The sequence below is a fragment of the Dendrobates tinctorius genome, unplaced genomic scaffold (genome assembly GCF_039654945.1).
Source record: "Dendrobates tinctorius isolate UK_male_01 unplaced genomic scaffold, ASM3965494v1 ptg000126l, whole genome shotgun sequence".
In the NCBI taxonomy this organism is placed as follows: domain Eukaryota; kingdom Metazoa; phylum Chordata; class Amphibia; order Anura; family Dendrobatidae; genus Dendrobates; species Dendrobates tinctorius.
The window spans coordinates 6412920-6437608 of NW_027361794.1; the positions used below are offsets into that span (position 1 = coordinate 6412920).

General features: G+C 46.7%; 2 protein-coding genes across 3 annotated transcripts in view; both read left to right on the forward strand.

Annotated features, from left to right (window-relative positions):
• The window catches only part of LOC141047230 (uncharacterized), a 218053-nt gene that overhangs the window by 114599 nt on the left and 78765 nt on the right, over positions 1–24689 (forward strand). The window lies entirely within an intron of this gene.
• LOC141047231 (uncharacterized) overlaps positions 1–24689 on the forward strand; it is a 63285-nt gene that overhangs the window by 14239 nt on the left and 24357 nt on the right. For both annotated transcript variants that reach the window (XM_073542194.1, XM_073542193.1), the window contains exons 2-6: positions 2827–2976; positions 3106–3285; positions 3359–3482; positions 3566–3663; positions 3862–3952. In XM_073542194.1, coding sequence (XP_073398295.1) covers positions 2827–2976; positions 3106–3285; positions 3359–3482; positions 3566–3663; positions 3862–3952 — 643 coding nt within the window. The remainder of the gene's footprint in view (positions 1–2826; positions 2977–3105; positions 3286–3358; positions 3483–3565; positions 3664–3861; positions 3953–24689) is intronic.

A 24689-nucleotide genomic window follows, 5' to 3' on the forward strand; every position in this document is an offset into this window, starting at 1 on the left:
GTATGTATGTATGGTCCCCTCACCCCTCTATCCTGGTATGCATGACCCCCTAATCCCCCAATCCTGGTATTCATGGACCCCTCACCCCGCAATCCTGGTATGCATGGCCCCCCTCACCCCCCTCTTTTCGTGATATGCACGGTCCCCTCACCCCCCCCTTTTCGTGGTATGCACGGTCCCCTCACCCCCCCTTTTCGTGGTATGCACAGTCCCCTCACCCCCCCTTTTCGTGGTATGCACGGTCCCTTCCCCTTTTCGTGGTATGCACGGTCCCTTCCCCTTTTCGTGGTATGCACGGTCCTCTCACTCCCCTTTTCGTGGTATGCACGGTCCTCTCACTCCCCTTTTCGTGGTATGCACGGTCCCCTCGCCCCCCCCCCCCCCCAATCCTGGTATGCATGGTCCTCTCAGCCCCCTTTCCTGGTATGCAAGGTCCCCCTCACCCTTATTAAACTATACACACACAAAAAAAACATTTATACTCACCCTTATTTCCTGTGCTTCAGCGCTGTCACGTTCTGCTGGAGGCCAGGGGAGGAGTCTGGCGCCAAAGTATGCGCATGCCCATAGGTGTGTCTGGCGCCATATTGCTGAAGACACACTGCAAATGTGTCTTCAGTAAAGTGGCGCCGGATCGCGCTATGCACGTGCGCGGTTCCGGCCGCACTCCAGCCCCAGTCTCCGGCCGAAGAGAAGCGCCGAGGCAATGCTCCACCCGGTCAGGTAAGTATGGCACCGGACATGGCGGTATGCAGTGTCTATGGTACCGCCGTCTCCGGCGCCATACACACTCCTCACCGCTGGATGCCTCATTCTGTCTGGAGCCAGACTGCGCAGGCGCGCTTGTGCAGTCTATAATGGCTTCGGACAGAGTGACACTTACAGCGTTATATTATAGATGTTTGTCATTTTTTAATTGCAGTTTTTTGTTAATTTTTTTTTAGTTTTGTTTGTATATCGATTATATGCAAATTTTTCACAATGAGGTGCATAAAAGGAAATGATGTAGTAATTGTTACATCTGGACCCGTGGAAGCTTGTTAAACGCGAAACGGCCATAGTCCTGTCTCTTGTCTGCACTTATCCTGCCCTCACAAACCTTGTCCATGTATACTTTTCTAAAATAAAGGAATTAGGTTTTTTATGATACGGTAAACGGAGTGTGCTGCTTTTTTCCTTATTTTATGTACCCATTATATACTGCTCAAAGAAATAAAGGGAACACATCCTAGTACATTGTGTTGCTTAAGTGTTCCCTTTATTTTTTGAGCAGTATACTGTGTGTCCATTTTGCAAGCCGGCGAGAAAATCTCGCTGTCCAGATGTCACACGGATACTTAGATGTGAGAAAATCGCATCGTCACATTGCACACGGATGACATACGGATCATTGTTCAGGGAACAATTCTGCGATTCGCGTCCTTAGACCGTATTCTTATACGTTGTGTGTGACTCCAGCCTTACTCTCATGGCACGGGGCCCCCAGACACAGTATAATGTTCCCACAGTATTTTTTTTTGTGTGTGTTTTTCATGTAATATACGGAAGCCTATAGGAAAATGCTAAAACAAATCATATCCAGAAAAAAAAGAGATATTATCATCAGATATCTCCTGTCTTGTTCTTTATTACACAGTAAAAATAAAATAAAAATAGCAAAGCATCAGTGTAAACAAGAGTTTATAGTATAAAAGTATGTATACACTAGGGGGCAGTACTATCCATTTCATAAGGGCACATTAATACAGGGAATAGTGTTAAAATTTATATATCACTCAAAAAAATATAGTGTACAACAATACTGAAAATTATATATTCTTTAGTAAAGTGCATATAGGTTAGTGAAAATTGTACATCAACTCACTGTGGGTATACATCATAATTAAACAATTAGGAAAACGTACATAAAGTGCAGTATAGGTAGATGCTAAAGTGCAGTGTTAGTGCAAAAAACAGTGAACCAAACGTGTCACTGCATGAATATGCCACATAAGTAAAAGGCGATAGTACCTAATGGCACCAGTAGGTGTCAATATGTGCGTTATTTATGCCCTAGGCCCTACAGCGCAAGCAATCAAAAAATTGTGGTAAGTATACAACTTACAAGCTCCACTGCACCTGGTCCCCTTGGATAGCCGCCCTCCCCAACGCGCGTTTCGGCCCTTAGCTTTCATCAGGGGGTGGTGCCTATGGGAGACAGGTAAGTATATATACACAAAACAACCAATCACATCAGAGATCGCAAAACTAGCCAATTAAGAAAGGGGGGGTGTTCATCAATAATGAACCTCCCATCCTATTTTACCCTATGCGTCCTTAGTCAAATCCTATCATAGCACATGTCTAAATGAAGACAAAGGGTCACTATGGTTCCCTACATTATGTGTGAAGACAGGAGGCCAAATCCTATTACTGCATGACCAGAGAAAAGTGGGCGCAGCTGCTCATGATTACAGAGCGTGCCTGGTAATATGAGAACACACACTGCGCATGACAGGAAAAAGATGGCCGCCGCGATTCATAGATCCACAGCGTCTATAGTGACATAAGAAATCACTCTTGTTTACACTGATGCTTTGCTATTTTTATTTTTACTGTGTAATAAATATACATTTTTATATTTAGGACTTATGGTCAATGTGTTCTCTTGTGGTGTGCTCTGTTCAGTGATATGACTGTCCTAATAATTATACTCATATAGTCAGTGGGGATATCAGCTGTGGATACCATTTGGTCTGATTATATCACTGTGATTCCCCCATGTGTTTCCCCCATTTTCCTTTTATATGTGGGATTTTTATGATGTTACATCATCTTCTCATTCAGGTCTCTATAATATCGGATCCTCTCAGTGAAGATCTTCTACACAAGAGAATTTTCCTGATTTACCCATCAATGATGGATATGGACAGAGACAAGATGGCGGAGAGGATATTACACCTCACCCTAGAGATCCTCTTCCGGCTTACTGGAGAGGTGAGAGATTCTGATGACGTCACATTACATCATTCTTATCTATGGGAATAACAGATGGACAGAACTGGAGAGGTGAGGACCCTGGAAATGTCTGTAGTGAGATTTATTAATGTGTCTCTCCATAACCAGGATTACACAGTAGTGAAGAAGACCTCTAGTGAGCGCTGTCAGGACCCTGTGTCTGAGGGATGGGGAAGACTCCTGAGCCCAATCATGGGGCCTCCACCTCACCCCCTGATACATGAGGACATCAATCACCAGAAGATCCTAGAACTCGCCTACAAGATGATTGAGCTGCTAACTGGAGAGGTAACACTGCTGGGACATTATACAATAATGCTATGAAGGGATCGGGGGATGACGGTATCATTGTATGTGTCAGGTTCCTATAAGGTGTCAGGATGTCGCTGTCTATTTCTCCATGGAGGAGTGGGAGTATTTAGAAGGACACAAAGATCTGTACAAGGACGTCATGATGGAGGTTCCCCAGCCCCTCACATCACCAGGTAATAGACAGGACTAAATACACATGGCCTATAATTATCTGTATGTAAAGAATGAATTCAGTCCCTGTATGTGTTTACTCCAGATCTATCCAGTAAGAGGACAACACCAGAGAGATGTCCCCGTCCTCTTCTTCCACAGGACTTTAAACAAGAAGATCCCAATGTTCCTCAGGATCATCAGGTAGATGGAGAGAAGGTGTCATGAGATCTCCCCTATGATGTGTAGACGGCTGTGAAGGTCTTGTGCTCAGTCTTGATTTATCCACCAGTATTATATGTTTTATACTTGTGTAATGAGAACGGTGGAGATGGCAGGATTAGAGCTGATCATAGATGTGACTTCTCCATCTGTCTGTGACTTTTATAATATTTATTTTAGGGTGAAGATCTGACCCATATTAATACTACAGAGAGATATGTGGAGAATGATGAGCGGTGTAAAGAGAAGATTTCTAGTTATAACCGGTCAGGTGAGTAGTAACCACTAAATATAGAGAAGTCACAGATTCTTCTCAGTCACTGGCTGTGGCTGCTTTAACGATGGTGTAGTCTGACCATATCACAATTGTGTGATCACTATTTTGCCGGTTAGACCACAACATGTTACTCCACCCAAAACGGTTCAAATGATGTTGGTCATTGAAATACCTTTTCTATAGAAGTTACAACCTGGAGGATCCACCTACCCCCTGGGATTAGAAGACACTGACCATTACCTGCCCAGATCTATAAACTAAAAATCCAAAAGACCGTGTACGTAGAATGTGTGGACAAGTTAGAAAATCACTTGAACAAAAATATTAAGATGGGCCTCTAAGAGAAAGTGTATGGTAATGATGCTGTTGGCTTCCTAGAATTCTGATATCTTATTGGATGAATTTACCTTCTCTCCCTTCTGTGCTGCTGAATGTCTCATATAGTCCCTACAAGACCAGGTCCAGTCTTTCTGGCCAAACTTCGCTTTTATGATTGGTAACATTACATGTGCAGTGAGGCCAAGTGTGAATTTCTGTACAATAACAGAGTTTCCCTTTATCCTGACTTTTCAATTTAAAATTGACTAACTTCAAACAGGGTCGTGAGAAACTACATAAAAACATTACACCTGTGCCATGATGTATCTCTAGTTAAAACAATAAAAGAAGCGGTCTCTAGGGAGCGCTGACAGTGGCCACACAGGTTTTGGATTAGAAGGGTGCGAAGTCCAAGGCAGCACCAGCCGCAGGCCCTCAGTGAGAGATGATGAATGCAATGCAATGCAAAAGAACGCGGTCAGAGGAGCGCCAAGGACAGTGATGAATGTTCCTTTATTCCACAACACGTTTCGACATCAGAATGCCATCTTCATCAGGTGAAGACTGCATTCTTTTGCATTGCATGATATATCTCTAAGTTGTGCGTGGCTGATATCTGTAATATACATTTATTCACACCTGCAGGAGATGTGTTGGAGTGACTCGAGCCCTGATTTCATGGATTATTGACTCCACGTCATAAATCACAGGTCTACAAAAAAATATTTTTTGTAATCATCGCAGGTGACTTTGTACTTTTTCTGAATCATATTTTTGTCCTGATTTCATAAATGTACATAGTTTTTCTGTAGCACGTATAGTTTCCATGGAGCAGGATCATTATTATAAGGTATAGGAAATATACTGGCGACATTAAGAAGTCAGAAATCTACATATCAGAAAAAAATGTTTCACCTTACAAAACAGCTTTTATTGAACCAAAATAATTTCAAAATAGAAACCAAAATATGAGCAGAAATTAAAAGTGCTTGACATTAGACTGTCGTTGGTATGATTTTCAGGGTTGTCCCTATATAACATCCAACAGTAATCTGCCATCATTGAGTCATTCCAAAAACCCTGGTAGTGGTGCTCCATTACTTTAATGTCCTGGTGAAACCACTCACCGTGTTCATCGCTTACATCCCCAAGATTTTGAGGGAATAAATCTAAATGTGAATGTAAAAAAGTGCATTTTCAGAGACATGCGACATCCAAGACACTGGTATGCATTTAGCAGTTCCTCAACACCTTCAACATATTCTGGAGATTTTTGTTTTCCTGAGAAGTTTTCACAGATCCACTTGAAGCTTTTCCAAGATCTCAATTCCTTATCATTTAGATTTCCTTCAGACACATCATCTCTCATACGCTCTCTGATCTGAGGACCAACAAATACCCCTTCCTTCAGTTTTGCTGGTGAAATGCTGGAGAATTTCTGTGAAATGTACTGGAACCCTTATGAATTTGTCTTTCCCATGGCTATCACAAAGTTTAACCAGTCCCAACTTTATCTGTACTGGAGGAAGAAAGATTTTTGTTGGAGCAACTAAAGGATAATGCTGAACATTGTCTCTATCTGGACCATAGATGTTTCTCGGTCCCCAATCATGACGAACATAATGCTCTACTGTATTTCTACTGTCCCATAAACACAAGAAGCAACAATATTCTGTGAAACCTCCTGGCATTCCCATTAGCAGACCAATCACTTTCAAATCTCCACAGATATTCCATTGATGATGCTTATATTGTATAGCATCCAAAACAACTGACAGATTTTCATAACTTTCCTTTAGATGACATGAGTGAGCAATAGGGATTGATGGTTTCATATTTCCATTGTGATGCAACACTGCTTTCAAACTTCTCTGGGAAGTCGCCAATCTGCAACAAAATGCTCTTGATTCAGATCTTCAAAGAGGCCATTCACATTGTTGCAGTACACCATTGGTCCATCAACTGTGAAAAATTGTGTTAACGTGTTACTTATTTCAGTAATGACACACTTTGACATCATCATGAAGAAGATTCTTCTGTTTCAACCTAGATCACAGACTGAATATGAGTCAACAGTGTGATGCAGCAGCAAAAAAGGCAAATGCAATTCTAGGATGTATTAACAGAAGCATACAGTCTAGATCACGTGAAGTCATTATTTCCCTCTACTCCTCTTTGGTCAGACCTCATCTGGAATATTGTGTCCAGTTTTGGGCACCACATTTTAAAAAAAGACATCAACAAACTGGAGCAAGTTCAGAAGAGAGCAACCAGAATGGTGACCGGTCTGCAAACCCTGTCTTATGAGGAAAGGTTGCAGGATTTGGGAATGTTTAGTTTGCAAAAGAGAAGACTGAGAGGAGACTTAATAGCTGTCTACAAATATCTAAAGGGCTATCACATTGTAGAAGGATCAACTTTATTCTCATTTGCACAAGGAAAGACTAGAAGCAATGGGATGAAACTGAATGGGAGGAGACACAGATTAGACATTAGAAAAAACTTTTTGACAGAGTGATCAATGAGTGGAACAAGCAGCCACGAGAAGTGGTGAGTTCTCCTTCAATGGAAGTCTTCTAACAGAGGCTGGACAGACATCTGACTAGGATGATTTAGCGAATCCTGCTTTGAGCAGGGGGTTGGACCAGATGGCCCAGGAGGTCCCTTCCAACTCTACGATTCTATGATTCTAGATGCAAGAAGTTCAGCTTTATCTTTTGACAATGGAAGGTCTCTGATGAGATCATTTAATTCATCTTCCCTATCTTACAACCCAAAACAGTTATTCAAAACTTTTAACTCCCTCCTCCACCCACCACTGCCTCCTCCAACCTCCCTCATCTCTGCCGAGGACTTTGCCACACACTTCAAAACAAGATTGACCAAACAAGGCAAGTATTCATCACTCAACCACCACAACCCCTTTGTATACCAGACCAATGCCCAAACCCCATAACCTCACTCTCCAACATGACTGAAGGGGAACTTAATCGCCTCTTCTCCAAATCGCACCTCACAACCTGTGCACTTGACCCCATCCCATCCCACCTCCTCCCCAACCTCACCACCACACTTATCCCATCCCTAACCCACCTCTTCAACCTATCACTAACGTCCGGTACCTTCCCTTCTGCTTTCAAGCATGCCACAATCACGCTGTCACGGGGGCTTAGTTCAACTAAGGCTGAAATACCCGGGGCCCTGTGGTGTCCCTTTTACTAGGGGAAACCCTGTCTGACCCTCAACCCAGGGTTTTTGCTGAAGGTGCAAATGCCTGAGCCTCCGACCTTTCCTTATCTCCTGCTCAGCCCTGCACTTAACCCTCCACCCTCCACCCAGTGAGGAGTCACACCACCAAAGCTCCCACACAAATAATGACAGACAGGGAGAACTTAAACTGCACTGCGCCGCGCACACACAGGAATAAACAGTAATGTGAACAGGGCACAACTAAACACAAATATGGGAAGGAGAAAGGATAACGACGGATCATACGACACCAGATACGAATCTCTCTCTCTTGAACACCTCCACTCCAGACCGGAACCACTTGGTATGAAACACAAGCTATAATCGGCGACGCCCATATGCCAGTATGACTATTTAAAGACTGTGGGCGTGACTAACCTTCCAACCTGGTCTCCAGCAGGATTAACCCCCGAGAGCCTGAAGATCAAACCGGCGCCACTGAGGCTATAGTGGCTGGAGGTGGAACTACCTCTGCCTGCCGGATGCTGTGGTGTGAACAGCGTCCGACATGACAGTACCCCGTCTTCTACGAGGGACCCCAGGGCCCTCAAGACTCATAGGACCCGGCTTGTCCGGATGACGACGGTGAAAAGAACTGACCAGCCGATCCGCATGTATGTCTGAGGCTGGAACCCAAGACCTCTCCTCTGGACCATACCCCCGCCAGTGCACCAAATACTGAAGAGTACGGCGTACTACTCGAGAGTCCACCACCTTGGCGACCTCGAACTCTAACTCGCCATCCACCATGACTGGAGGTGGCATCGGCGTCGTGTCCACCAAGCCTACCACCTTTTTCAATAAAGCCCTGTGAAAAACGTTATGTATTCTGTACACCGCAGGAAGTTCCAACCGATAAGCCACTGGGTTAATGATGGCAGAAATCCTAAAAGGCCCAATAAACCTTGGACCCAGTTTTAAAGATGGGATTTTGAGTTTTATGTTCTTCGTAGCTAACCACACCCATTCACCCACACACAGGTCCGGACCTGGCACGCGTCTACTGTCAGCCACCCGTTTGTACCTGGCACTCATGCTCAACAAACGCTGTTTCACCCGCCTCCAGACTGATGACAATTGGGCTCCTAGCTGATCCTCCTCCGGGACACCCCCGGAGTCACCCTGACATAAGGTACAAAACTGAGGATGTTGACCGTACACACAAAAGAATGGAGACTCTCCTGATGACTCTTGGCGGTGATTATTTAATGCGAATTCGGCCAGAGGAAGGAAAGTAGACCACTCCTCCTGGTTGTCGGACACAAAGCATCGTAAATACTGTTCTAGATTTTGGTTCATGCGCTCAGTTTGTCCATTAGACTGTGGATGAAACGCCGATGAATGTGACAACTTGATCCCCAACCTAGAGCAAAAAGCTTTCCAAAACCTCGCCACAAATTGCGTACCCCTATCAGATACTATGTCAGACGGTACTCCGTGGAGTCTGACCACCTCCTTCACAAATACCTGAGCCAACGTCTTAGCATTGGGCAAAGAGGACAACGCCACAAAATGCGCCATCTTTGAAAAACGGTCAACCACCACCAGGATGACCGTGTTCCCTGCCGAGGCTGGCAAGTCAGTGATAAAATCCATGGAGATTTCTGTCCATGGCCTATTGGGTACCCCCAGAGGCTGTAGCGTGCCAGCAGGATGGGTTCGGGGTGACTTAGCCCTAGCGCACGTGATGCAAGCTGCCACGTACGAGACCACGTCCTGCCGGATTTTGGGCCACCAGAAACGACGCGATACCAGCTCTAAGGTGCCCTTCACCCCTGGGTGACCAGCCAGTACCGAATCGTGGTGTTCCTTCAACACCTTAGGCCGAAGATGCAGGGGTACAAATGATTTGTTGGCGGGAAGTCCTGGTGGTACCTCCTCTTGGGCCTCGGCAATCTCCGCCTCTACCTCAGTCGTGAGAGCCGAGACCACTACCCCTTTCTGGAGGATGGGTACCGGCTCTTCCCGAGGTTCTCCCCCCGGAAAACACCTAGACAAAGCATCCGCCTTGGTGTTTTTAGCCCCGGGACGGTACGTCACAAGAAAATTGAAACGAGTAAAAAAACAATGCCCAGCGAGCCTGCCTAGGAGACAGACGCTTGGCCGACTCCAGGTAGAGCAGATTCTTATGGTCGGTGATAACTGTGACCTGGTGAGCCGCCCCCTCCAAGAAGTGTCGCCATTCCTCAAAAGCCAGTTTGATGGCCAACAACTCCCTGTTGCCGATATCATAATTCCGTTCGGCCGGCGACAGCTTCTTGGAGAAGTAGGCGCATGGATGCATCTCGCTCAAGGACGAGCCTTGAGACAGTACTGCCCCCACTCCCACCTCCGACGCATCAACCTCTACCACAAAAGGTTTAGACACGTCTGGTTGCACCAGAATGGGGGCTGAAGCAAAACTATTCTTCAGACGCTCAAATGCACGTATAGCCACCTCAGGCCAGTTCGCCAGATCGGCACCCTTCTTTGTCATGTCCGTGAGCGGTTTGGCGACAGTCGAAAAGTGTTTTATAAATTTCCTATAATAATTCGCAAACCCAAGGAACCGCTGGAGTGCTTTCAGACTCTCCGGCCTCTCCCATTGCAACACCGCTTGCACCTTAGCGGTGTCCATTTTAAAACCGGCTGCGGACACAATATATCCCAAAAAGGGCAACTCCTGGACAAAAAATAAACATTTTTCCAGCTTAGCATAGAGCTGGTTCTCCCGGAGCAACTGTAACACCTGCCTAACATGCTCCAAATGAGTGTCCCGATCGCTAGAATAAATGAGGATATCATCCAGGTATACAATCACAAATCTCCCCAGGACATGAGCAAATACATCATTAATAAAATGTTGGAAAACGGCAGGCGCGGTGGTCAACCCAAACGGCATAACCAGACTCTCAAAATGACCCTCAGGAGTGTTAAACGCCGTCTTCCACTCATCCCCCTGACGGACCCTTATGAGGTTATACGCCCCCCTGAGGTCCAGCTTGGAAAACCATTTCGCCCCCGCTACCTGGTTGAACAAATCCGGGATCAACGGCATTGGGTAGGGATCACGGATAGTAATCTGGTTTAACTCTCGGAAATCCAGACACGGGCGTAACCCCCCATCTTTCTTCTTAATGAAGAAAAACCCCGCGGCTACAGGCGAGGACGAAGGCCGGATGTGACCTTTGCTCAGACTCTCCGCGATGTAGTCTTTCAGAGCTTGTCTCTCAGGACCAGAAATATTAAACATCCTGGCCTTAGGTAATTTGGCCCCGGGTTTTAACCTAATAGCACAGTCATAGGCTCTATGTGGAGGCAGTTCTGAGCAACCCTTCTCAGAGAAAACATCCGCGAAATCCTGCAAAGCCTCCGGCAGGCTGGGCGTCACGGCGGACACACATGTGGCCAAGCAATTATCTTGGCAGAAACCACTCCATTGTACTATGTCCTGAGTTTTCCAATCAATTACCGGGTTGTGCCTGGACAGCCATGGAAAACCCAGGACCATTTGAGCTGGAAGATTACGGAGGACCCTACATGTAACCGACTCAGAATGTAGGACCCCAATGTGGAGTTTCACCTCTGCCACAAACTCAGTAATCTCCCCTTGAGGGAGGGGAACAGCATTAATGGTCACCACCTGTATGGGGTGAGGAAGTTTTTCGATCTTAAACCCGGCGGTGTGTGCAAACTCCTCATCTATGAGATTGGTGGCGGAACCGCTATCCACAAACACTGATATAGGTAGCTCTCTGCCGGCGATAATAACCTTGGCAGGGAGCATACATTGAGATACCATCATGGAGGATATGCATACGCTCAGTTGGGTCTCCTCCATACCCTCTGAGCTTAACAGTTTTCCGCCGGTGTGACCCTCTTAGGTAGTACCGGGCAAACGTTAACATAATGACCTCCTTTACCACAGTAGAAACATGCTCCGGGCTTCCGGAATCCCGGAGCGCGAGGCTGAACCTGTGCCACGCCAGCAATCTGCATAGGTTCAGGGGAGTCATCTACTTCAACCACACCTGCACCTCTGTTTTCCCCCAGAGGTAGCGTCTCCTGTGCCCCCTGACGAAAACGGCGATCAATACGTATCACCAAACTCATGGCAGACTCCAATGATGCCGGAGTCTCATACATCAGGAGGGCTTGTTTCACCCTCCCTGATACCCCATGAATAAACTGGCTCCGCAGTGCTGGGTCATTCCACTGTGTGTCTACAGCCCAGCGGCGAAATTCCGAACAATAGTCTTCTGCCAAGCGCTCCCCCTGGCGGAGGGCGCGGATTTTAGATTCCGCTAGAGCCAGTCGGTCAGGGTCATCGTAAATGAGCCCGAGGGCAGAAAAAACATTATCGACCGAATGAAATGTAGCAGAGTCAGCTGGTAAGGAAAATGCCCATGCTTGGGGGTCAACACTCAGTAATGACAACACCAGCCCTACTCGCTGGGCCTCATTACCTGAGGATATTGGCCGCATGCGGAAGTATAATTTGCAGGCCTCCCGAAATACGACAAATTTGCTGCGATCGCCTGAAAATCGTTCTGGCAGCGGAAACTTCGGCTCTGCACCGATACCTGCAGATGCCGTTTGCACCTTTGCTACTACCAGGCCCTGCTGCTGAACTGCCCCTTTCAACTCGGAGACCTGTATGGACAGCGCCGCCAACTGGCGGGTTATGGAATCTAATGGATCCATGGACTCCTGAAAAAATGTGGGCCGATTATAATGTCACGGGGGCTTAGTTCAACTAAGGCTGAAATACCCGGGGCCCCTGTGGTGTCCCTTTTACTAGGGGAAACCCTGTCTGACCCTCAACCCAGGGTTTTTGCTGAAGGTGCAAATGCCTGAGCCTCCGACCTTTCCTTATCTCCTGCTCAGCCCTGCACTTAACCCTCCACCCTCCACCCAGTGAGGAGTCACACCACCAAAGCTCCCACACAAATAATGACAGACAGGGAGAACTTAAACTGCACTGCGCCGCACACACACAGGAATAAACAGTAATGTGAACAGGGCACAACTAAACACAAATATGGGAAGCAGAAAGGATAATGACGGATCATACGACACCAGATACGAATCTCTCTCTCTTGAACACCTCCACTCCAGACCGGAACCACTTGGTATGAAACACAAGCTATAATCGGCGACGCCCATATGCCAGTATGACTATTTAAAGACCGTGGGCGTGACTAACCTTCCAACCTGGTCTCCAGCAGGATTAACCCCCGAGAGCCTGAAGATCAAACCGGCGCCACTGAGGCTATAGTGGCTGGAGGTGGAACTACCTCTGCCTGCCGGATGCTGTGGTGTGAACAGCGTCCGACATGACACACGCCTATCCTTAAAAAGCCAACTCTCGACCCAACAGTCACGTCCAGCTATCGCCCAATATCGCTGCTCCCATTTGCTTCCAAACTCCTGGAACAGCATGTCCATGCTGAACTTTCCTCCCACCTATCATCTAACTCGCTCTTTGACAATCTACAATCTGGTTTCCGCCCCCATCACTCCACTGAGACAGCCCTGACCAAAATTACTAACGACCTACTTATAGCCAAATCAAATGGACAATACTCTATACTCCTGCTTCTAGACCTGTCCGCTGCATTTGACACAGTTGACCACTGCCTCCCACTACAGATCCTCTCCTCCTTCGGCATCAAAGGTCTTGCCCTATCCTGGATCTCCTCATACCTTTCCAACCGCACATTCAGCGTCTCCCACACCACCTCCTCATCCCACCCTCTCTCTGTTGGAGTCCCCCAAGGCTCTGTTTTAGGACCCCTACTCTTCTCAATCTATACACTTGGTCTGGCGCAACTCATAAAGTCCCATGGATTCCACTACCACCTTTATGCTGATGACACTCAGATCTACCTCTCTGGCCCAGATGTCACCTCTCTGCTGTCCAGAATCCCAGAGTGTCTATCAGCCATATCCTCCTTCTTCTCCTCCCGCTTCCTCAAACTGAATGTGGACAAATCTGAACTCGTCATCTTTCCTCCATCTCACAGATCTTCTTTACCCGACCTAGCTATAGCAATTAATGACATCACACTTTCCCCAGTACCAGAAGTCCGCTGCCTCGGAGTAACCTTTGACTCTGCCCTGTCCTTCAGACCGCACATCCATACTCTTTCTACCTCCTGTCGCCTCCAGCTCAAAAATATTTCCAGAATCCGTCCTTTCCTCAACCCTCAATCTACTAAAATGCTTGTGCATGCCCTCATCATCTCCCGCCTTGACTACTGCAACATCCTTTTCTGTGGTCTCCCTGCTAACACCCTCACACCTCTCCAGTCCATCCTTAACTCTGCCGCCCGACTAATTCATCTCTCTCCTCGCTACTCCTCCGCTTCTCCCCTCTGCAAATCTCTTCACTGGCTCCCATTCCCTCAGCGAATGCAGTTCAAATTACTAATTCTGACCTACAAGGCCATCTATAACCTGTCTCCCCCATATGTCTCTGAACTAATCTCCCGATACCTTCCCTCACGTAATCTCCAGTCCTCCACACTTATTCGCTCCTATCCCAACCGCCTCCAAGACTTCTCCCGAATAGCCCCTATTCTCTGGAATTCTTTGCCCCAACAAGTCCGACTATCAACCACATTTGGATCCTTCAGACGGAACCTGAAAACCCACCTCTTCAAGAAAGCCTACAGCCTGCAATGACCCCGCTACCTCCTTCTCTCTCACCACTACCGGTGATACCACCTCAACCAACACCGGAACTGCTGCAACCCACCAACCTACTGTCTCCTTCCCCACCATCCTGTAACATGTAAGCCTGAAAGGGCAGGGTCCTCTCTCCACTCTGTATCTGTGTGTCATTGATAGTTTGTTTTCTGTAAGTGATATCTGTAATTTGTATGTAACCCGTTCTCATGTACAGCACCATGGAATCAATGGTGCTATATAAATTAATAATAATTCATGTTGAGTAAAGCGTTCTGGCTGCTCCATCAGGGACATACTCATCTTGACTTGAGGTCTCCTTGTCTTCGCCAGTAGCTTCAGCTCCATAGTCTTCATATTCTACTTCATATTCATCCAATCCAGACAACGATTGTACAGGAACTGGCAAGGTACCATCATGTGAAATCGCAGATTCAAGTTCAGGGTAATAAATCTTATGTTTGTTCTTTGTAGAAAAGTCCTTCAATTTCACCAAACAAAAGTAGCAGTCATCACTATGAGTTTTGGGTTCTCTCCAAATCACGGGAACAGAGAATGACATAGCCACTTTCCTCATATTCCACCCGTCACGAAGACCATTTGAACAACATGAGCATATCACATGAGGGGCCAACTTTCGTCTTGACAAAGTGGACATTTAATGTACATCTGGTACATCTTTTTAATATGAGTGATTGAACGTACTTGGCCTTTTGGTATAAAAGAACCAGACACATAGCAGAATCGGTTTGGATGACTGATACACTGTTGGGGCATTTTTCTCCTTTAAATCAGATCAAACAGTAGAGTAAGTTCAGTTCAATGGTGGTGACAAACTAAAAAAAAATGCGATGAGCCGACCGACTATATGTAGATATTTCCCCACTAAATATCTAAAACCTTTACTGATGTTGACCCTGTAAGAAAATTCACAATTAAGTAAGACACAAGCAAAGAAATGGGAATAACATAGGAAAAACCACAGACATTGAAAACAAAAATACTTCTGTCTCAGAAACTTTATGTGATAGAGCAAAACTAAACATATTTTTGGAATCAGTACATCAAACTCCATAAAACATACATACGACCTTTGCTGATGATTTTTTTTGTGTTGACCAGTGTTATGTTTTCAATTCTAAGGAATTCAGATTACTGCACAATCTCTCCTGAAATGGGGAGCACTAATACTTTCCCTACTCTTCTGGTCAGGATTCATAGTAGCTCCAATGGTCCACCATAAATGAGTGAAAGTCCTGTTTAGTATTGGAGCTTGCCCCTCATACTCCGTTGTTGTTGAGGATGTAACATGTTTTTTTGTTTGTTTACGGTTTTATATTGTATGAGCTGTGCTGGACTTGGCCTGCCTCACTTATGTGAGCCTGTAACTTCATGGTAGTCTTTAAAAAAAGAGGTCTCCTTTGCCTCTTCCAAATGCTCAAGACCTAAATTTGAAGACACCGCATCTCTGCAATATTATAAAGAGTCGTCTTGAATATCTAATACTTTTTAAAGAAACTCATTTAATGGAAAATATTGCTCGCGCTCTAAATTTACTTGATGTTCTGTGGTGTGACATGGCAAGAAGAATGGTCAGATAGCCGGGTGACAAACTAGGATGGCAGAGAAAATACAAAATCAGAAGATGCAAGAGTAGTCAACAGGAAACAAATACACAAGCCGGGAGCTGAGCACAGATGACTGAACCAGAGGAGAACAAGGCTGTATCTGGCAGCTTCCGGCAATATGCTTCAAGTTTTAGTAGGGCGTGGTGCTTTCCAATTGGCTGAAGCAGGGATAATAATAATTTTATTTCTATAGCGCCAACATATTCCGCAGCACTTGACTTTTTAGAGGGGACTTGTACAGACAATAGACATTACCGCATAACAATAAACACATAGATAAACAGACTCTAAAAGGAGTGAGGGCCCTGCTCACAAGCTTACAATCTATGAGGAAATAGGGGAGACATGAAAGGTGGATGGTAACAATTGCTTTCATTATTAGGAACAGCCATAATGTAAGAAATCGGGTGTTCATGTAACATATAGTAACATAGTTAGCAAGGCCGAAAAAAGACATTTGTCATTTGTCCACCCAGTTCAGCCTATATTCCGTCAGAATAAATCCCCAGATCTTCGTCCTTTTAAAGAACCTAATAACTGTAAGATACAATATTGTTACGCTCCAGGAAGACATCCAGGTCTCTCTTGAACCCCTCGACTGAGTTCGCCATAACCACCTCCTCAAGCAAGGAATTCCTGATTCTCACAGCCATAACAGTAAAAAATCCTCTTCTATGTTGGTGGAAAAACCATCTCTCCTCCAGATACAGAGAATGCCCCCTTGTGATAGTCACATTCCTTGGTATAAATAGTCTTGGAGAGATATTTGTATTGTCCCCTTATATACTTATACATGGTTATTAGGTCGCCCCTCAGTTGTCTTTTTTTCTAGACTAAATAATCCTAATTTTTCTAATCTCTCTTGTAATATAGTTCCCCCATCCCCTTGATTTAATTTTGTTGCCCTCCTTTGTGCTCGCTGTAGTTTCATTATATCCTTCCTGAGCACCAGTGCCCAAAACTATACACAGTACTCCATGTGCGGTCTAACCAGAGATGTGTGCAGAGACAGTATAATGCTCTCATCATGTGTATCCAGAGCTTTTTTTAATGCACCCCATGATCCTGTTTGCCTTGGCAGCCGCTGCCTGGCACTGGCTACTCCAGGTAAGTTTATCATTAACTAGGATCCCCAAGTCCTTCTCCATGTCAGATTTACCCAGTGGTTTCCCGTTCAATGTGTAATGGTGATATTGATTCTTTCTTCCCATGTGTATAACCTTACGTTTATCATTGTTTGTCAGGGATTCTATTTTACGATCCCACTTTCAGTTCCTGTTTTGGAACTTGCAGCTCTGTGGCGCCCCCTTACCCTCAGGTCAGTCAAGTCGTGTACTGGCTATTGGGCACTCTGCAGAGAAAGCGGTATGTATGTCCCCAGTCTCAGGAAGGTAATACACACATAATAACCTCTGTCCGTTACTGCCAGAGACTCGCCAAATACCCCAGAACACATTTTGCTGCCACCAGCTCCTAGTTCTGATATTAAAATCAATATCGGGTCAAGAGCCAACCCAACATTAGCGTAGTTTTAACACGTAGAACGTGGCAATACGTTTAGAGCAAGGAGCACGAAGCTAGTAAAGTGTTGTAGTTTTACTCCAGAAACGATAGGCAGTGTTTAGAAAAATATAAAAAAGATGTTACAAATGAGACTATTACAGTATATACAGACAATTACAAAATAAGAATGGATTAAAATGGGAACTTGCACTTATCAGTCAATGGGGAGTGGCAGGTCAAAATGTACAGCTTGCCACAGCTGATCCCCAGGCAGAAAGACAACTTCCTAAATGGGGTTCATAGCCTTATACCCTAGAATCATAGAATGGTAGAGTTGGAAGGGACCTCCTGGGCCATCTTGTCCAACCCTCTGCTCAAAGCAGGATTCACTAAATCATCCCATACTAATGTCTTTCCAGCCTCTGTTTGAAGACATAAATTGAAGGAGTACTCACCACCTCTCGTCGCAGCCTGTTCCACTCATTGATCAACCTAACTGTCAAAAAGGTTTTTCTAATATCTAATCTGTGTCTCCTCCCATTCAGTTTCATCCCATTGTTTCTAGTCTTTCCTTGTGCAAATGAGAATAAAAATGATCCTTCTACAATGTGACAGTCCTTGAGATATTTGTAGACAGCTATTAAGTCTCCTCTCAATCTTCTCTTTTGCAAGCTAAACATTCTCAAATCCTGCAACCGTTCCTCATAGGACATGGTTTGCAGACCGGTCACCATTCTGATCACTCTTCTCTGAACTTTCTCCAGTTAGTTGAGGTCTTTTTTAAAATGTGGTGCCCAAAACTGGACACAGTATTCTAGATGAGGTCTGACCAAAGAGGAATAGAGGGCAATAATGACTTCACGTGATCTAGACTGTATTCTTCTGTTAATACATCCTAGAATTGCATTTGCCATTTTTGCTGCTGCTGCATCACACTGTTGACTCATGTTCAGTCTTTGATCTATTAGTATGCTCAAGTCTTTTTCACATGTGCTGTTGCTTAGCCCTATTCCTCCCATTCTGTATATGCGGTTTTCATTTTTATTTCCCAGATGTAGTACTTTGGTTTTTAACAGGGAAAAATGCATTCTGTTAGTTGCTGCCCACTGCTCCAGTTTATTTATATCTTTTTGAATCCGCTCTTTCTCTTCTCTACTATTAGCTATCCCTCCTAGTTTTGTGTCATCAGCAAATGTAATCAGTTTACCCTCAATTCCTTCATCTAAATCATTGATAAAGATGTTGAACAATACAGGGCCCACGACAGAGCCCTGTGGTACCCCACTTGAGACATTCTTCCAACTGGACGTGCAACCATTTACAACCACTCTTTGGGTCCGATCACTAAGCCAGTTATGAATCCACCTAACAGTTGCCTTGTCCATTCCATACTTTAGTCATTTTTTAATAAGGATTGTGTGAGATACTTTGTCAAATGCTTTGCTGAAGTCAAGATATACTATATCTACAGCATTTCCCTGATCCACCCTGTCAGTGATTCTGTCATAGAAGGAAATTAAGTTAGTCTGACATGACATATTAGTTACAAACCCAAGCTGACTCTGTTTAATCACTTCATTCTTATCCAGGTAATTACATACATGTTGTTTAATAATTTGTTCAAAGATCTTTCCTGGTATAGAAGTCGGGCTCACCGGCCTATAGATCCCTGGGTCCACCTTTTTGCCCTTTTTTAACTTCTCCTGTTCTCCAAGACTTTTCAGAGATTATGGAGAATGGTTAAAAAATTTCTTATGCTATCCCCTTCAGTACTCTGGGGTGTAATTCATCTGGACCTGGAGACTTGAATTCATTTAGGTTAGCTAAGTGTTTCCTCACTATCTTTATGTTGATAGATATCCTGAATTCTTCTATTCCCTTTATAGGACAGTGAAGATCAGTTGATGTTACATTTCCTTTCTGAGAGAAAACAGATGCTTAATTGGAATTTAAAAGTTTGGCCATCTCAACATCCTGTCTTACCATTTCATCATTTTCTTCCTGTAAAAATCCTATAGCATCTTTGACTTTTCTTTTACTTTTGACATATCCCCAAAATCCTTTTTATTGCATTTGACGTCTCTTGCAAGCCTTAATTCATTGTCAGCTTTAGATAATCTGATTAGTGCCCTGCAGGTTCTGCAGAAAGCATTATATTCTTCTTTAGATATGCCTCTCAATTTGATAAACATTTCTTTCTTCCTTTTTAGCATCCGTTAAGTTCTGTGTTCATCCATCCTGGCTTCCTATTCTTCTGTCTTTTTGGAATTGCTAGTGATTGTGCATTGAGAATCTATTTTTTCAAGAGTTCCCATCCTTCCTGGACTTTTTTGTCCTTAATGTTATCCATCCATTGATTTCCTCTGTCCCATGACCTCACTGAGTGGGCAGAGCTATGGCATGCACTCCCCTTTTGAAAGTTATGTAAAAGCTTATGAGTGCCATAACTCGGGCTGCGAAGCGGGATGACAGAAGTATTGTAGGTTTTAGGACAAAATTAGCCTTCACTTAAGTATAAATATGGTGTAGCTGTGTGGTTTGATCGGGTCAAAATCAGTTTCTCGGCCCCTCCTGATGGCCAGTGTTTCAAAATGCACCAGTGGGCAGCTCTACCAATGCAGATGCCTAAAATGTAGGTTTCTCGCCTCTGCAACAACTGGATGTTACGATATTCAAGCTTGCAAGGACAGAGAACATGTGGTTCAAGAACTGCTTCCAACCAGTTTATGGTCGTAACTGCTCTTTGTGCTGATGGCACGCTAGGGTCTCATGTTACACAGCTGTGTAGCAGGGGAGAGGGAGGGGGGTCACAGCTTAGTGAAGGGGAATGTCTGTGATCTGTGCCTGCCTGTCACTTCCAAACCCAGATGATGCAGCAGAGCTCTGTATGTGTGATTGAACAATAAGACATTACATCATAATTCCTGACATTGTTAAACCCCATCTGCCACCTTTTGGCCCAAGTTTCCAACTTATCCAGATCCATCTGTAGCAGAATACTATCTTTTCTTGTATTGACTGCTTTACACAGTTTTGTATCATCTGCAAAAATTGATATTTTACTGTGTAAACCTTCCACCAGATTGCTAATATGTTGAAGAGAATAGGTCCCAACACCGACCCCTGTGGTACCCTACTGGTCACAGCAACCCAGTTAGAGAATATACCATTTTTCTCGTTCGCCTTATTGGGGGACACAGAGACCTTGGGTGTATGCTGCTGCCACTAGGAGGCTGACACTATGCACAAAAAAAGGTTAGCTCCTCCTCCGCAGTGTACACCCCACCGACCGGCAGAGAATTCCTCAGTTTAGCTTAGTGTCAGTAGGAGGTGGACACGGGTCTTTTATTAGACCCATATCTACCTCGTCGTGCGTCGTTCCTTTTCAGGTTCTACGGAGGGATACAGAGTGAAAAGTCACATCTGTACTCCCACATGGAGTCTGCAAGTACGGCGTGTACTGCCACCCCGTATCCTTGCAGTTCTCCGCGGCAGGACCAGCCAGACGGACGCCGACACCAAGACGTGCCAGCGATTCCAGGGGTCCTTGTCGCCAGTCTCCCTCCCACTCGCCTACCAGAGCCTGTCGGTTGGATGAGACGCAAGACTTCTTTAGACAGGTAACGGATCGTGGATGGGTGAGTATTTCCCGACGGTCGCTTCTTCAATGGTCACAGGGGAACCCCGGTTGTAGGCGCTGCGGTCGCTCGCAGTTGCCACAAGGCTATAGGCAGCTCAATGTTGCTGGGCATCCCCCCCTTCCCTCCCCCCTTTCTGGGGACAGGGAGCACAGGGTTTCTTCCCATTGGGAGCGGCTTGCGACTGCGGCGTCCCACTTTTTCGGCTCTCCGCGCCGACCCCCTGCTGACAGGCGGCCGCCGCAACTAATTTAGGCCCCGGCTTCAGTTCGGGCCTACCGCTGCGTCGCGGCCACGCCCCCCGCCCCTTTCTTCTAAGCGGGCTTCTCTCCCGCTCTTCCCAGGCCCTCCCACCGCCTGTCCTTCACCTGCCCAGCCTGCTATTGGCTAGAGGGCGGTGAATTGTTAACCCTGCGTGGTGCTCCGCCCTTTCCTCCTCTCCTGAACGCGTGCTTTTTCTCAGGAAGGCGCCATTTTCCCAGCCTGTTAGCCGGGCACCAGCTCCTCATTGGATAGCATCTTCTCCAGCTGGTTTTTTTCACGAGGTCTGTCGGCCGGATTTCGCTCTGACCTGCATCCACTGACAGGTCGCAGAGCATCGCTTCTGGGGACACCGGACCGTGAGTAGCTCTGCACTGCAGACTGACCCTTCTCCGCCCTCTGTCCCCCAACCTTCCGGCATTACCTCAGCTTTTCACTATGTCTAAGTCTGATCGTACCCGCTCTACCGCCCCCCCCCTGCACTTTAGTCAAGTACTTTGCATGTTCTTCATGCAATCGCAAACTTCCCTCAGGCCAGTCCACTCCCCTCTGCCTGGATTGTAGCAATCCAATTCAGCCTGACGCCGTCCAGGAGCCATCTGCGGCCCCAAGTGAGAGTGAACCCCCCATGCCTGGCTGGGCCTCCTCGCTATCTCAATCAGTGGCAGACCTCACCAGGGTGTCTCAGTCCCTGGTGGCCGTTCTTGATAAGTTGCCCCTGGACTCTTCAGCAGGGCCAAGCAGGTCCCAAATTGTTCCATCTGAATCAGCCAGCGGTAGTCGCAAAAGACCCAGACAAGATTTCCAGACGGAATCCTCTCCTAGTCCCATCTCACCGCATAGCCCTTCTCAGGTCATCTGAGGGGATTTTAGAGCTGGATTCAGACCAGGATGCAAGCATGAAGGTCACAGTGCAGGACCTCATTGCTGCGATCCATCATACCTTCGATATTGCTGACTCCCCTGCGAAATCCTCAGATCAGGAGGTTTCGTTCAGACGTGCAGAAACTCCCTCCAGGGTTTTTCCTTTCCATTCCGAGTTTGGGAAAATTTTTACCAAGGAAAGAGAGGATCCGACCAGACGCTTTCAAAGAGGAAAACGTCTCGGCATACTCTACCCATTTGCTAAGGAGCTCACGGACAACTGGTCGGCCTCTCCCTCGGTCGATTCGCCTGTGTCCAGGCTATCCAATAACACGGTTCTCCCTCTTTCAGGCGTGGCGTCCCTAAAGGATTCTAATGACAGGATTATAGAATCCCTGGCGAAGTCTGCCTTTGAAGCGGCTTCAGCGGCGGTGTGTCCAATCTTTGCTTCATCCTGGGCAGCAAAGGCCATAGCCACGTGGGCAGACTACCTTCGTCAGGGCATCTTAGATAAGGCGCAACCGGAGCATTTGGCCAATCTCGCCAATCAGATCTCCCATGCTGGGGACTATCTTCTCTCCGCTTCCTTGGATGCTGCATCCTGTGCAGTTTAGGCGTCAAGCAACGTTGTTGCAATTCGACGTACAATTTGGCTAAAGGCATGGCAAGCGGACTTGTCTTCTAAAAAGTCCCTCACTAACCTGCCTTTTCAGGGGGTGCGCCTCTTTGGGTCCCAATTGGACCAGATTATTAAGGACGCCACCGGAGGCACGAGTTCACTCCTCCCTCAGTCCAAGCCTCGCAGACCCCCACTAAGGCGTCAGTTTCGACCCTTTCGGACTTTCCGCCGTTTCAATACGGCGGACAACTCCTCCAGCCAACAGAGACCGCAGGCTCGCCAGGAGAGAAAGAAAGTTTCCTTCAGACCCACTCCTTCCTGGCGACCCCACTCCTCCCAGGGCAGACCGTCCAGATCTAGATCTGGACGGTCTACTTCAGCATGACTATCATCGGGCACGCGTGGGGCCTTTCCAATTGGGAGGTCGACTTCTTTCCTTCAGGGACGTTTGGCTGGCCGCCGTGGAGGACGCCTGGGTCAGGGAGGTCGTATCCTCAGGATACAAGATAGAGTTCGTCTCTCTCCCACGGGATCGTTTCTTCGAATCCCGGCCTCCAAAGGATCCAGCCTTGATCCCGGGGTTCTCTACGGCTATCGCCGCTCTCCTCAGTTCCGGGGTGATTGTGCCCGTTCCCGAATCAGAGCGCTTCACGGGGTTCTACTCGAACCTGTTTGTAGTGCCAAAAAAAGACGGCGCAGTTCGACCCATCTTGGATCTCAAGCTGCTCAACTAGAGGGTCCGCCTTCGCCACTTCCGCATGGAGTCGCTTCGCTCGGTCATCGCCTCCATGGAGGAGCAGGAATTCATGTGCTCAATAGACATCCAAGATGCCTATTTACATGTTCCAATTTTCTCCGGACATCAGAAGTTCCTGCGCTTTGCGATTCGACAGCACCACTACCAGTTTGTCGCACTGCCCTTCGGTCTTGCCACCGCTCCCAGAGTCTTCACGAAGATCATGGCTGCGTTGATGGCTTTGTTGAGAGTCAGAGGCCTTGTTCTTTTCCCGTACCTAGACGATATTCTGATCAAGGCTCCCTCATTCCAACAGGCTCACCAAAGTTTGTCAATCGTTCTGGACACTCTTTCCAATTTCGGGTGGATCGTCAACAGGAAAAAGTCCTGTCTGGTTCCTACCCAACGCCTGGTCTTTCTAGGTCTTCTGTTCGACACTCGTCGGTCAAGGGTCTTTCTCCCACAAGAAAAGATTCTCTCTCTGCAGCAGGAAGTACGATCGCTGCAGACCTCGCGATTCCCATCCCTCCGTACAGCCATGAGGGTCCTGGGAAAGATGGTGGCGGCGATAGAGGCAGTTCCCTTTGCCCAATTTCATGCCAGGCCTCTCCAGCAGGCCATTCTGTCGAAGTGGAACAGGTCGCCTCGGTCCCTGGATCGCCCTGTCCATCTTTCTTACCGGATCAAGCGGTCTCTCAACTGGTGGTTGTCGTCACCTCTCATTCTATCGGGTCGATCCTTCCTTCCCATTCACTGGCAGATAGTAACCACAGATGCCAGTCTCCTCGGTTGGGGTGCTGTGTTCCGCAACCACACTGTTCAGGGTCGATGGTCGGATCGGGAATCAGCGCTGCCGATCAACGTTCTGGAGATTCGAGCGATCCATCTTGCTCTGGTCCACTGGGAAAGGCTCCTCAAGGGACTGCCGGTACGGATTCAGACAGACAACGCCACAGCGGTGGCATATGTCAACCGCCAAGGGGGAACACGGAGTGTCTCAGCCCTGGCGGAGGTGTCCAAGATTCTTCGTTGGGCGGAGATTTCCGTTCCGACAATTTCCGCGGTTCACATTCCCGGCGTAGACAACTGGGCCGCCGATTTTCTCAGCCGCGAGGGTCTCGCGGCGGGAGAATGGTCCCTACATCCGGAAGTGTTTCATCTGCTCTGCCTTCGGTGGGGAACCCCGGATGTAGACCTCATGGCGTCTCACCTCAACAGGAAAGTCCCACAATTCGTGTCCAGGTCT